The sequence below is a fragment of the Bos javanicus genome, chromosome 1, assembly GCF_032452875.1.
Source record: "Bos javanicus breed banteng chromosome 1, ARS-OSU_banteng_1.0, whole genome shotgun sequence".
NCBI lineage: Eukaryota > Metazoa > Chordata > Mammalia > Artiodactyla > Bovidae > Bos > Bos javanicus.
The window spans coordinates 66,386,702-66,399,397 of NC_083868.1; the positions used below are offsets into that span (position 1 = coordinate 66,386,702).

General features: G+C 40.7%; 1 protein-coding gene across 1 annotated transcript in view; it reads right to left on the bottom strand.

Annotated features, from left to right (window-relative positions):
• HCLS1 (hematopoietic cell-specific Lyn substrate 1) overlaps positions 1-12,004 on the bottom strand; it is a 33,955-nt gene extending 21,951 nt beyond the window's left edge. Inside the window, exons 1-4 of the mRNA XM_061404009.1 lie at positions 11,858-12,004; positions 8,904-8,987; positions 8,275-8,348; positions 1,210-1,339 (exon numbers count right to left, since the gene is read on the bottom strand). Coding sequence (XP_061259993.1) covers positions 1,210-1,339; positions 8,275-8,348; positions 8,904-8,987 — 288 coding nt within the window. The 5' untranslated portion in view covers positions 11,858-12,004. The remainder of the gene's footprint in view (positions 1-1,209; positions 1,340-8,274; positions 8,349-8,903; positions 8,988-11,857) is intronic.
• Between the last annotated feature and the right edge of the window lie 692 nt (positions 12,005-12,696).

The following is a 12,696-nucleotide window of genomic DNA, read 5'->3' on the forward strand; positions in this document are numbered from 1 at the left end:
TGCCCTATATGAGCTCCTGGGAGCTCACTTTGCAGTATTTTTGGGTCTGAGTAGGTCAGGCTGCAGTCCAGTCCATGGGGTCGAGAAGAGTCGGACACGACTGAGCGACTTCACTTTCACTTTTCACTTTCACACATTGGAGAAGGAAATGGCAACCCACTCCAGTGTTCTTGCCTGGAGAATCCCAGGGACGGGGAAGCCTGGTGGGCTGCCGTCTATGGGGTTGCACAGAGTCGGACACGACTGAAGCGACTTAGCAGCAGCAGCAGCAGCAGGTCAACTTTGCTTGCTGAATTCAAGAATGAATGACTGCTTATCTACATTTCTTTTTCCTAGGAATTCTGTAGGAGAATACAGTGTCTGGACTGCATTTTACATAATGACTTCTTGAGGGTGGACTAAAGGTTTTCATTGAATTGTTTTTTCTCTATGGAGATTAAACATTTTTTTATTTATAGGAATATATCTATTTTTGAGGTTAGGAAAATCAATGGAAAAATATGATTCACCATACAAGCTTTCTTGTATCATACTTTCATAGTATCTAGTGGATAAAGGAAAGATAATATTATATTCAAGGGCATCTAATAGATAAATCCCCATCAATATTTTTCACACCTATGTGCAAATCATAAGTGATATATAAAATGTTTTAAAAAAAACCCCACTAAATAAACAGTAAACAGTAAAAGAAGTTGCAGCAAAGACATAATACACATGCATTTGAAAACAGTAAATGATTTTAAAACCTGTTTTCCCCTTCTCTATGTGTGTTCCGTGTCTCTTCAGTCTAGGAATTACAGTGTAGGTGAGCCTACACTAGGCCAGTTCTTCTAAATTCTTGGCTCTCATTTTCTGCCATCTATGTATTACATGTTGAAATCAGGGGAAAATGATACAAATAATATGTGGACATTCTATTTTAATATTTATTTTATTTGCCTGTACCAGGTATTAGTCATGGTATGCAGGATCTGTAGCCGTGGCATGTGGTGTCTAGTTCCCTGACTAGGGATCGAACTCAGGCCCCCTGCATTGGGAACTCGGCATCTTAACCACTGGATCACCAGGGAAGCCCCTGGACATTCAATTTTAAAACCAAATGGATGTTTTACTTTTGAGTAAGTTTTAACCATAAAATCAACAAATGACTCGATTTATCGTTTTGTTTTGTTTTTTTTAAAAAGCAAATATCCTCTTTCAATTCACCTTGTCCATTCGGTCTTTTTCCACTCCAAACCGACCTCCATAGCCATGAGATGCTTTGGGCCCTGACTCCATCTCTTTCTTCTTGAGAATATCATGCTCCTCTGATACTTTGTTCCTCAGCTGGTGGATGCTGGAAGCAAACACATCACAGAGACTTGTCTAGCACAGAGAAGCCAATGAACCCTCCTTGCCAGAAAAATAGTAATTTTGCAGTGTGTTCTGTTCATTTTTAGCAATAGTCCCAAACAAGTCCCAAATAACCTGTGCTGGGTCTGGGAGTAAGGGATTAGTGTGGCCGGCATATATACCCTGATACGAACTCTTCATAAACCAATAGTATCCTCTAGTCTGTCATTTTGTTCACTAAATAACCTTCTGATATTTAGACTCATGTTCCTGAATGTTAGAGGCCAGTAACTGAAGAGTTATTTTCCTCTCTGAATGGATTTGCTGTCTAACAATTAGGTATTCTACCTCAAGAAGCACAAAAAGATTCATATACCCTTTACCCACACATTCTAGAAGTCTATCCCAAGGAAATAATTTTAACTGTGGCAAAGTGTAGTGTCTAATGATATTCACTGAAACACTGTATTTAATAATAAAAACCAAGAAACATTTTATGTGGAGAAAATTGGGGAATAGTTAAGTAAATTGCACATTACTTTTTAATGGCACATGAGGAAGTCATTAAAGACATTGAGTAGGAAAAATACATCATTGAGGAATTTATCTACATATAAAGTATTTTATGTCTCTTCTTGTCAAAATGAATGCCCTTCACACTGCCCCTAAATCTGCTTATTCCTGAGAGAACTAAAAATTAATAACCTTTGTCTGGGACACCTCTATCCTTAAGAGAACATAACACTGAAAGGAGGCATTCTCCCCTTTACTTCACCTTCATCTTTACCATGGTGGTGGTGGTGCTGCTGCTGCTGCTAAGTCACGTGAGTCGTGTCTGACTCTGTGTGACCCCATAGATGGCAGCCCACCAGGCTCCCTCGTCCCTGGGATTCTCCAGGCAAGAACACTGGAGTGGGTTGCCATTTCCTTCTCCAATGCATGAAAGTGAAAAGTGAAAGTGAAGTCGCTCAGTCGTGTCCGACCCTTAGCAACCCCATGGACTGCAGCCTACCAGGCTCCTCCGTCCATGGGATTTTCCAGGCAAGAGTCCTGGAGTGGGGTGCCATTGGCTTCTCCATGGTGATGCTAGTGGTAAAGAGCTTGTCTATCAATGAAGAAGACATAAGAAAAGCAAGTTTGATCCCTGGGTCAGGAAGATCCCCGAGAGAAGGAAATGGCAACCCACTCCAGTATTCTTGCCTAGAGAATCTCATGGACAGAGGAACCTGGTGGGCCACAGTCCATAGGGTCACAAAGAGTTGGACATGACTGAAGCAACTAAGCACAGCACAGTACACAGAACATCTATGGGTATTTGTTTGGCCTGAGGATATGAAGTGATAGCTCAGCACCAGCACCAACTCCAGGACCAATAAGTGACAATCAGAACTGATACTTGGACACATATGACGACCACTGGGGATTCTTAGAAACACTTGGGCAAGAGAATTTTATTTTTAAAAAAATAAAAAATTTAATTTCCTGCAGAGAGAAATGGAGGTTTGGAGAACTGAGATAGCAATTTTCCTGGAAATTTACTAGTTCATATAAATCAGATATATTGCTTACAGTTAGAGTGGCCATCTCATAGGCAAAATTCTCCTCTTTCATGGAAGAATAGATCCATCTTGTGGCCTTGTAGTGTAAGGCCACCAGAAGTCTTTTTTAAAAGTCATCTCAGCTTTAGTCAAAGTTAATTTTAGAAAATTGGCTTTGACCCAGATGAAATTAAGCTAAGAGCTGGAAGAACCCTCTGTTCCTGTGCCTGCTCTAAACCCTCTGGCAGCAGGGAAGGCAGAGATCCTGTGTTGCTAGTTTGACAACATCAACATTTTAGAACTGTCTGTGTCCAAAAAAGTTACTGGGGCCAAGAACAGGTAAATGACCAATATTTCCCAACCAAAGTATTCAGATGAAGAATAAAGAAAATGGGACTAGACATTACTTTCAAGTGGGGGAAAATATGCAAAGTTTTAATAAATCCAGTCACTGTTGCATGAATCATAACTGCATTATAGTTGAAACAAGTTTTTAAAGGGATTAGAAAATGAGATTCAGGAATATCCCCCTAATAGTTGGCAGTGAGGCTAATCAGAGAATCATGACAACAGATAATAAAATTTGAATGAAAATGTTGGGGCCAGCAAAGACCAACTTTTTACCAAATTCTTTAGACTATAGCTGAAGCTACTATAAATGTGTTATATTATTCCATTATTAAATAAATATTAATTAAATGTTTATTAAATTTTTTAGTGTGAAGTACCATTAGACTCTGACAATACAAAGATATTTAATATATGAAAATAGTGATCAGATGCAAGATATAGAGAGGAAACTAAAAGTTATGTTTCAATGTCCTAATTGGTATACCTAAGAAACTTGACACATTAACTCTCAGAAACCTATTTAAAGTCTTAAAATACCTTGCCTTGGAATTGATAAAGCAATATAGTTTATAGTAACCAGGATCTCAAAGATGAGCTAAGAGAAGGAACAGACTTTTTTTGTTGTTATTATGATAAAAGTAAAAGCACAAAAATTAGTGACTCAGACTATAAGATTTTATTCACAAACAATGACCATAGACAAAGAAAGTTCTAAAGAATCTACATCAGTTTGCTACTAGAACTATTCAGTACATTTAGCAAGGTCCCAGAAAACAAGACTACAATCAAAAGAAATTTTATTTCTACATACTAGCCACAGACATTTGAGAATTTAAAGTTAAAAATAAATTCTACTTACCATCACATGAAATAACACTAAATATTTTAGAATAACTTTAAATAAATATGTGCAAGACCTGAACACTGAAAAACATTTCTGAAAAGATTAAAGAAGATCTAAGTAAATGGAAATATACCCCATATTCATGGCTTGGAAAACTTGAGATCATTAAGATGTAAGTTCTCTCCAAATCTATGATCTATAGATTCAGTGTAATCCCAGTCAAAATACCAACAGGAATTTTTGTAGGAATCAACTAGCTAATTCTAACATGTGTGTGGAAAGGTAAAAGTTCTGGGATAATAAAAAGTTATTTTCTAAAGGAGCGCAAAGTTGAAGGACTACCCGATTTCATTTTGCTACAATAAAAGGTACAGTACAATAATGTTACAACATTCAGTGCAGTATGGTATGGGCCAGAGCAGAGATAAATCAATAAAATAGTTTAGAAATGGACCTTCACATATATGGTCAAAGATGCTAGGTAAGTCAATGAAGAAAGAATAGTCTTTTAATGATGTGGGAATAATGAAATCTGCAAATGGAAATAAAATGAACCTCAATCTCTGCCTCATACCGTACACAGAAACAAATTTGAAATAAATTATAGACTTAAATGTAAACTAAAACTATAAGTCTTTTAGAAAAAGACATAGGAAAAAATCTTCACAATTTGAGGTAGGCAAAAATTTCCTAGACACATAGGCACTGACCATAAAAAATTTTGATAAAATTAGACTTCATCAGAATTAACATATTTTGATCTTTAAAAGAAGCCATTAATAGAGTGAAAAGGCAAGTTATAATCTGGCAGAAAATATTTATAAAACATACATGTCACAAAAGACTTTTATCTAGAATATTTAAAGAACTCTTAAAACTCAAAAGAATACAAACAACCCACTTTAAAAATGAGAAAAAGATTTGAATAGACACTTCAAAATGAAGACATATGAAAATACATGAATGGCACGTGAAAAGATGTTCAATAAAATTAACCAGCAGAAAAATACAAGTTAAAATCACTACACACTTACAAAAATGATTAAAAATACTAACAAAGTAAGTGTAGACAAAGTGTAGACAAAGACAATTAAAACTCATCCATTATTGGTAGGAGTGAAAAAACATTTCTTTCAGAAAGCAGTTTCTTAAAAACTAAAACAGACTTTTTATATGACTCAGGAATTCTCCTACTTTTAGGTATTTCCCAAGGGAAGTAAAAATATAGGTAAAGAAAAAGATTTGGACTCAATGTTCATGACACATTCACTTGACAGCTTTATTTATTTTTACCTGACCTTCGAAAGGAACAAAAGACTGATACACACAAGACCATGAATAGATCTCAAAAGTATTATGCTGAGTGAAAGAAGACAGACACAAAAAATACATTATGTATTACTCCATTTACATGAAATTCTGGGACAGGCAAAATTAAGCTACAGTGACAAGAAGCAGGTCAGTGTTCACATCCAGCCTCATAAAGAGGTGCATGAACATAAGTGAGGAAAACTGGTGAGAAGAAGATGGAGAGAAGACAAGAACCCTTGAAAACCAAGCAGGTCCTGGAAACACCAGACTGATTGGAGCTGCCTGGCCCAGGACTTCTCTACACAATAGGTGAAGGATGGATAGGGTCATTTGAACTATTTACCGAATTACCAAACCACTCTTCAGACTATTTTAGGTCTATTTTCACAGACCTAAAAAAGAAAGATCATGGGGGATGGTAGTGAGATTAATGAGAACCACAATCACTTCCTTTTCCTGCTTTGAATCATCTGAGCTCTGCAGCTACTATTCTCCTCTTCTATTTCCTCTCCTTTCCAAGGACCTTAGTGATTCCCATCTGACCTTAAATGTTGTTCTAGTCCACATGAGACAAAAAGAATCCCAGAGTATTATAGACTTAAAACTGGAAGGTCCTCTAGAGATCTTTTTGATCCCAGTGCTAAGTTTGAGAATCAAAGAGGGAAGTGGCCTGTCCAAGATCACCTGGCTAGGAACTAGCAGAGACTGGGCTTTTACACCTCAATAGCCTGGGTAAATGGGAGAGGAGTGGGTTTCTGGGTAAATGTCCCCACCATTTATTTTATCAGATATAGATCCAGTTAGGCTAATAAGGAAACACCCAGGGTCACCACATTTTACAACTCCAGGGGTCACCAGTCAGAGTAATAAATATACTGGATTGTATAACACAGCAGTCCAAATAAATGCCACTTAGGAATAAGGAAGATTGTCATCTGTTTATATGTTTATTTTAGGTTTTTTAGGAAGAAAATCTGATTCAACTAATCTATACTAACAGGAAATGGAGATAACATTATTGAGCTGCCAGGGGGTGCTAAGTACTGCACTAGACATTGCTGCTGCTGCTGCTGCTGCTGCTGCTGCTGCTGCTAAGTCGCTTCAGTCATGTCCGACTCTGTGCAACCCCACAGATGGCAGCCCACCAGGCTCCCCCGTCCCTGGGATTCTCCAGGCAAGAACACTGGAGTGGGTTGCCATTTCCTTCTCTGATGCATGAAAGTGAAAAGTGAAAGTGAAGTCACTCAGTCGTGCCCGACTCCTAGCAACCCCATGGACTGCAGCCCACCAGGCTCCTCTGTCCATGGGATTTTCCAGGCAAGAGTACTGGAGTGGGGTGCCATTGCCTTCTCCGGCCACAGACATTGCTATATGCTAATTCATTGAATTCTAACCATATATCTGCAGGGTAGCTAGTAGCATCCTCATTGGATAAACAAATAAGCTGAGTTTCAGAGAAGTTATATGCCTAACTCACATTGCCATTAATGGTAGAGCTGTAAATTGAATCTAAATCTATCTGATATCCAAACTCAAGCTCTTTCCATAAGTTTGTGGCAAGGGTTTAGGGGTCCTCTTTAAAATGTTCTACTCCTGCTCTGCATGTGAGGGCCACTGGTAGGGGAAGGGTACAAGGAGAGTTTGTATGCTTATCTTAATAGCTCTCAGGATACAAGGGCTGAGTGGCCTTTTCTCAGAAAATGAAAGGCATCTTAACTTGGGCAGGATTTGATGAGCCTACAGAGGAGCACCAGAGACGCTTCCTGCATGACCCAATTCCATTTTTTCACTTTCCAACTGCTTCCAGAATTGCCTAGTTTCCTTAAATATGATATTCATACAGTTACCTGAAATAAATCATTTAGGTCCAATTAAACAATTCATAGTGCCAAATATTATCAAATTATATAAACAAGTGCCAAATTTTCATAGCATGCTTTGTGCAGCGTGACCATCCACTGACACTTTAAAAAATCTAGAAGAAAATGAGGTAGAAACACTGTTGTTTATGAGGAAAGGACATTAAAGTGGAGCTTAAAATGATTAATTTTGCCAATTAATCTACTTTTTAATTGTGCTCTTAGTATACTGTTTATTGTGTCTATTGGACATTCTGACACTATCCAAGGCAAATAGCCCTAGTTAGAAAACCCTGAATAATCCATGGAAAAGAGAGAATCTCACAATACTAATACACGTTATACCCCACAGAAATCCCTGGATTTGTGTGTAACTTCCTTCTCTCTTGTGGTATCAGAGTTTATTGTTTGTTTTGCTTTTTTTTTCTGGTTAAATATTGGGTTATAATCTTTAAGACTGCCAACATAGTTTTAATCAACAGGCTTTCCAAGTGTCATATTTCTTCATGTTACCATTCATCACTTCCTGCTTCTGTTAAGTAGTCAAATGCAAATTTTTATTTTAAAAGTCATTTAGGCCAGGTATGGGACCTGATATTATCCTCTTATTTATATTAATAACATTTATTCTAAGTTCTTTCCCTTGACATTTTACTGAATCCTTCTTGGCCCATTTGATGTCACCCTACAATACAGACACATTATATATATATGAGTAGACAGATAATAAATTCGTGAAGTCAGCACTTCCCTCTCTGAATTCCTCATGTCTTACTGAAGGAAGAGAAACAGTTAAAATTATAAACCCACTTGGGGAAATATCAGAGAAGCTGGAAATAAAAACAGATAGTAGGGTTGGGGGGATAAGAGGAGAGACATGAAACAAATTCACAATGATGCACAGAAAGAGGACAGAAAGAGGAAAAAGCAAAGACACGGAGACAGGAATTTCTCTTTCTCCTTCTCCTGAGTCTCCAAGTTTTCCTTGGGCTCTTCCCGTACCTCTTTCCCTCCTCCCAGTCCTTTTGGCACCTACTTGATGTGCTCTGTGCGTCCAGAGCCCTCGATGGTCTTGGCTCCCCACCGCTGTTCCTTCTCGGAGATGTCATTCTACAGAAGACAGCACTCAGCAGTGAGTGATGGCAAGAGACGTGCTAAACTGAGGGGCCACACAGCTGACACACACGCCACCCCCCCGCCCCCCCCCCCGTGCCCTGTATCAGCTGCTTCCTTCAGTCAGCGGCTCTACTCAGACCCCTCTCCACTCTTATCCTCCCAGACCCCCACGGTAACATTGAGGCAGTGAGCTCAGAAACCTCCCTTTCTGTTCTGCATCCCTCAAACTTTCTTCTTTAGGTCTCCTACAACTCCTGAATCCCTCCAAGTTATACACATCCAGCTCAAATCCTGGCAGTTAATCTGCTTCCTCAGCATCGCCTTCCAAATTCTGTCAGTCACAACATCTCTATCCGCACCTGCCTCCTTCCAGTCTCAACACAGGCTATCATGCAGGCCCCACTCATTGCAGACAACTGTCCTGCAGGCAGTCCTATCTAGGGCTAGCCCAGTCCCAGACTTCTTCTAGGCCCCCTCCAAGTGTACAGAGTAGCCCACATGCCTGCCCTCTGCCACTTATTGTCCAAGTAAAGTTATTTCCACACTCACCACAAAGTCAGGGTCTGTGTCCCAGTCATCACCCTGGGTCTCCACGGAAACAGATACATCATGTCCTACTACAGACTTCCACATCTGAGGGTGAAAGAAAACGGGAATGATTAGATGAAAAAAATCAAGAGGTGGGAAAAGAAGAATGCTGAAACCAGTGATTAGTAGCCCAATGTTTCTTACAATTTTTTTTTTTTTCTTTAGAAGAAAATAGAATCTGAAGCAAAGCAGATGAAAGTTTTAGGAAAGTACTTTTGCTCAGAGGAGGGGGGCGATGCAGATATATTTAAGACAAACTAATGTAGCCTGGGTTCTTTAGTCTGGAGAGAAGTCATGGGTGTAGGTAACAGTAAATAACTTGCTGTCAAAACTGCTGAAACCCCCCGCTTGTGTCCAGAGGCCAGCCCAGGCAGTGGCTTAAAGCATTTATCAATGAGGGATATGGAACATACCTGGAATGACAGTGTCATTCCACTCAGATATCTACATATGACTTCTTTCATAGGTGCCATGGTATATATTAGCCCAGTTCTTGATAAAGTAAACATCTACACTCCTGTCTACAATCTGTTAAACTCCACTCTAAGACTGGCCACTGTACAGCTGCATATCAGTAGGGGCTCTCAGCTGAAATTCCTACACTGAACAGTGTATGGGGAGGCATTATTTGCTGAGACTAATTCATTCATTGTTCAAGTTTTAAAAACTGTTTAATCATGTTTTGGTCTTCCCAGGTGGCTCAGCGGTAAAGAATCTGCCTGCCAAGCAGGAAATGTGGGTTTGAACCTTGGGTCAGGAAGATCCTCTGGAGAATGGAATGGCAACCCACTCTAGCACTTTTGCCTGGGATATCTCATGGACAGAGGAGCCTGGTGGGCTCCATCCATGGGGTTGCAAAGAGTCGGACATGACTTAGCAACTAAACAAGAACAACGATATATTATTTTTTAAGGACAGTAACTGGTTCAAAAAGAGCATATAAAATCCCTTGTTCTGAACATTAAGAATCATTAAACTTTTATTAAACTAGATGTGTTTAAGAAATATTTGGAGAACACCAGTTTGAGGGGGTGCCAAATTATCATTTCACTAGGGCATCCCCTGAGAAGGCAACAGTACCCCACTTCAGTACTCTTGCCACCAGAGAAGCCTGGTGGGCCGCAGTCCATGGGGTTGCTAAGAGTCGGACACGACTGAGCGACTTCACTTTCACTTTTCACTTTCATGCATTGGAGAAGGAAATGGCAACCCACTCCAGTGTTCTTGCCTGGAGAATCCCAGGGACGGGGGAGCCTGGTGGGCTGCCATCTATGGGGTCGCACAGAGTCGGACACGACTGAAGCGACTTAGCAGCAGCAGCAGCTAAATTGAATTATCATTTCACTAGGGCATCCCCAGTGTCTCTGCTGGCCTGCCAGTCCTGCATGAGGAGCTGCACAGGTGCTCTGCATCTGTGGGGTCCTGGGTCTTGGTGTGAAGGGGAAACAACAGACAATGCTCATCTGCTCTTGTCTATGACTTCTTGACCTTGGTACCACTTGCTAGCTGGCCCACCCTTCCATGCTCAGACTCCCATACCCTTTACTGTCTCTTAAAGGAGCCCCTCTTACAATCACTCCTAAGATCTACAGTCTCTCCAGCCAGGCACTCAGACTCTCCAATTTTCCTTTTCACTTGAAAACTCCATCCTTCTCCAGCTCCTTGAAAAACCCCTTGGAAACCAGCCAAAGGGAAATCTGGGGTAGATTGGTTAACGAGATGCAAAGAGGGCACTGGGGAAGTATGAACCGAGTCAGCTGGACTGCGGGACCAGTCACTGCCAGGAGCAGTTCTGCTTCCCCCGAGGGGGTGACAGTACTGGATGGGGGGCAGGTAGATAAGACCTATGGTCCTGGCTCTGGGGCAGCTCTGCCATAAAAGGAATTCACACAGAAAACTGGAAAAGAGAAGTTTCTGAAATATTCATGAGCAATAAGGAAGCAGTGAGGACCGATGGTCCTGTCCTCTTTCTTACTGCTCCTCTTAGGCCCAGCCTGACTCTCCCATAAGCCTCTCATCCTCATGTATTTTTGAAACAGAAAGGTTCCTGACACAGAGCCAATTTAGCATCCTTGAGCTACTGGCTGGGAATAGGGAAGCCAAAGGTGCTTTTTAGAGGTGGGAGCCTAGAGAGTAACTGGCTGAGGCCTGGTGCCATGAATATCAGGCATGATCGAGGATCTACTTATGAGGCTGCCTCAGTAAAGTACAGGGACTGGGAGTCAGATCACCCAGCTCTGTTCCTAAGCTCCTGTGAGAATATGGGTTAGGGAGTCAAGATAGAGTCTGTACACATTTGCCAGGTACCAGGCATTTATCAATACTTTGGTAAAGTATTGAACATCTCTGAAACTCTGTTTTTCCCAATGGAAAACAGGTTAACCTCACTAGTCCATCAAGTCCCCTGTATTTCTGACCCTCTGGGATTCTGTGATCCTACAAACAGAGAAACCAGCCCTAGTCGAAGCACCGTGACTTCATTTGGCGCTTGGTTCTCAGCACTGGTGTACATTAGCAACTACTTCCTGATCTGTTGCAATGTCTCCTGTGGGTTTTGTCTCTCTGTTAGACCCATAAGCTCTCCAAGGGCAGAGACTGTCTTCACCTCCAGTAATCCTTCTCCCAACTCAGTGCTTAGAAGCAAGGGGCCTTAGAGAGAATTGCAGGTTGTCGGCAGAAACCAAGAGACCTGGATGGCAGCTGAATCCCATTCCCTGGGCTCCAGTGTTTCTATTTCCATCCTCACATGCTCATTATCTACAACCACTCACCACCAGGCTGGCCTTCTGGCCATAAAAGGTTAAACGACTACTAGCAATGACTTCACCTCTCAGCAAGGAGTAACAGCCAGGTAGCATTGTCTCATTTCAACCCTTGTCCTGTGCTCCCGTATACCCACTGCCCAGAGTACCCACCTTCAACTGTGCGTTTGCTCTCTCAGCTCCTCACGAAGACACTCGACCCCTTTCTAGCTGCTGCCACTTCAGAGCAAGAAACTCTAAGCTGCTATTTCAGTTCCGTATTCAGGTTTTCTGTCATTTCCTGCCACTCTGTCTTCACAACTGCTTCCTGAAGTTTGAGTCAGTTCCTTCTGCTTAGGCATTTAAATAAAAAAGGATTAAATGTTCTGTGCTTGCTCTTTTGCAAGACTTTGAGAGTTCCGGAGGTCCTTAAAAAAAAGTGCTGCTCTCTCAGAATTTATAGTCTGGTCAGGGAAGCAAAATATTTAACTAGAAAACATAGAAGAATGCTGTAGAATAGCATTTGTACCCTAAACAGATGGGCAGTTGCATCTGTTTATAATAAAGAAATTTGGAGAATTTGGTATGGACTGAAGGGATCAAGAAAGGATTAATGGAAAAAATTGATTTTTATGTGGATTTTGAAAGGAGGATTTAAAAAGAAACTCACTACATTACCCACAGTACTTAAAACTGGGGTTACATATAATAGATGTGGGAGTTAACTCATAGGGGAAAGGTAAGACATAGACATGGAGGGAGGAATTTTCAGATATTCTTTAGGGGGAGGTGAGGAGTCAGAGCTAATTCAGAAAGATTTAGTCCCAAGCAATAAGTCAAAGCTATGGTTTTTCCAGCAGTCATGCACGGATGTGAGACTTGGACCATGAAGAAGGCTGAGCACCAAAGAACTGATGCTTTCAAATTGTGGTCCTGGAGAAAACTTTTGGACTGCAAGTAGATCAAACCAGTCAATCCTAAAGGAAATCAACCCTGAATATTCATTGGAAGGA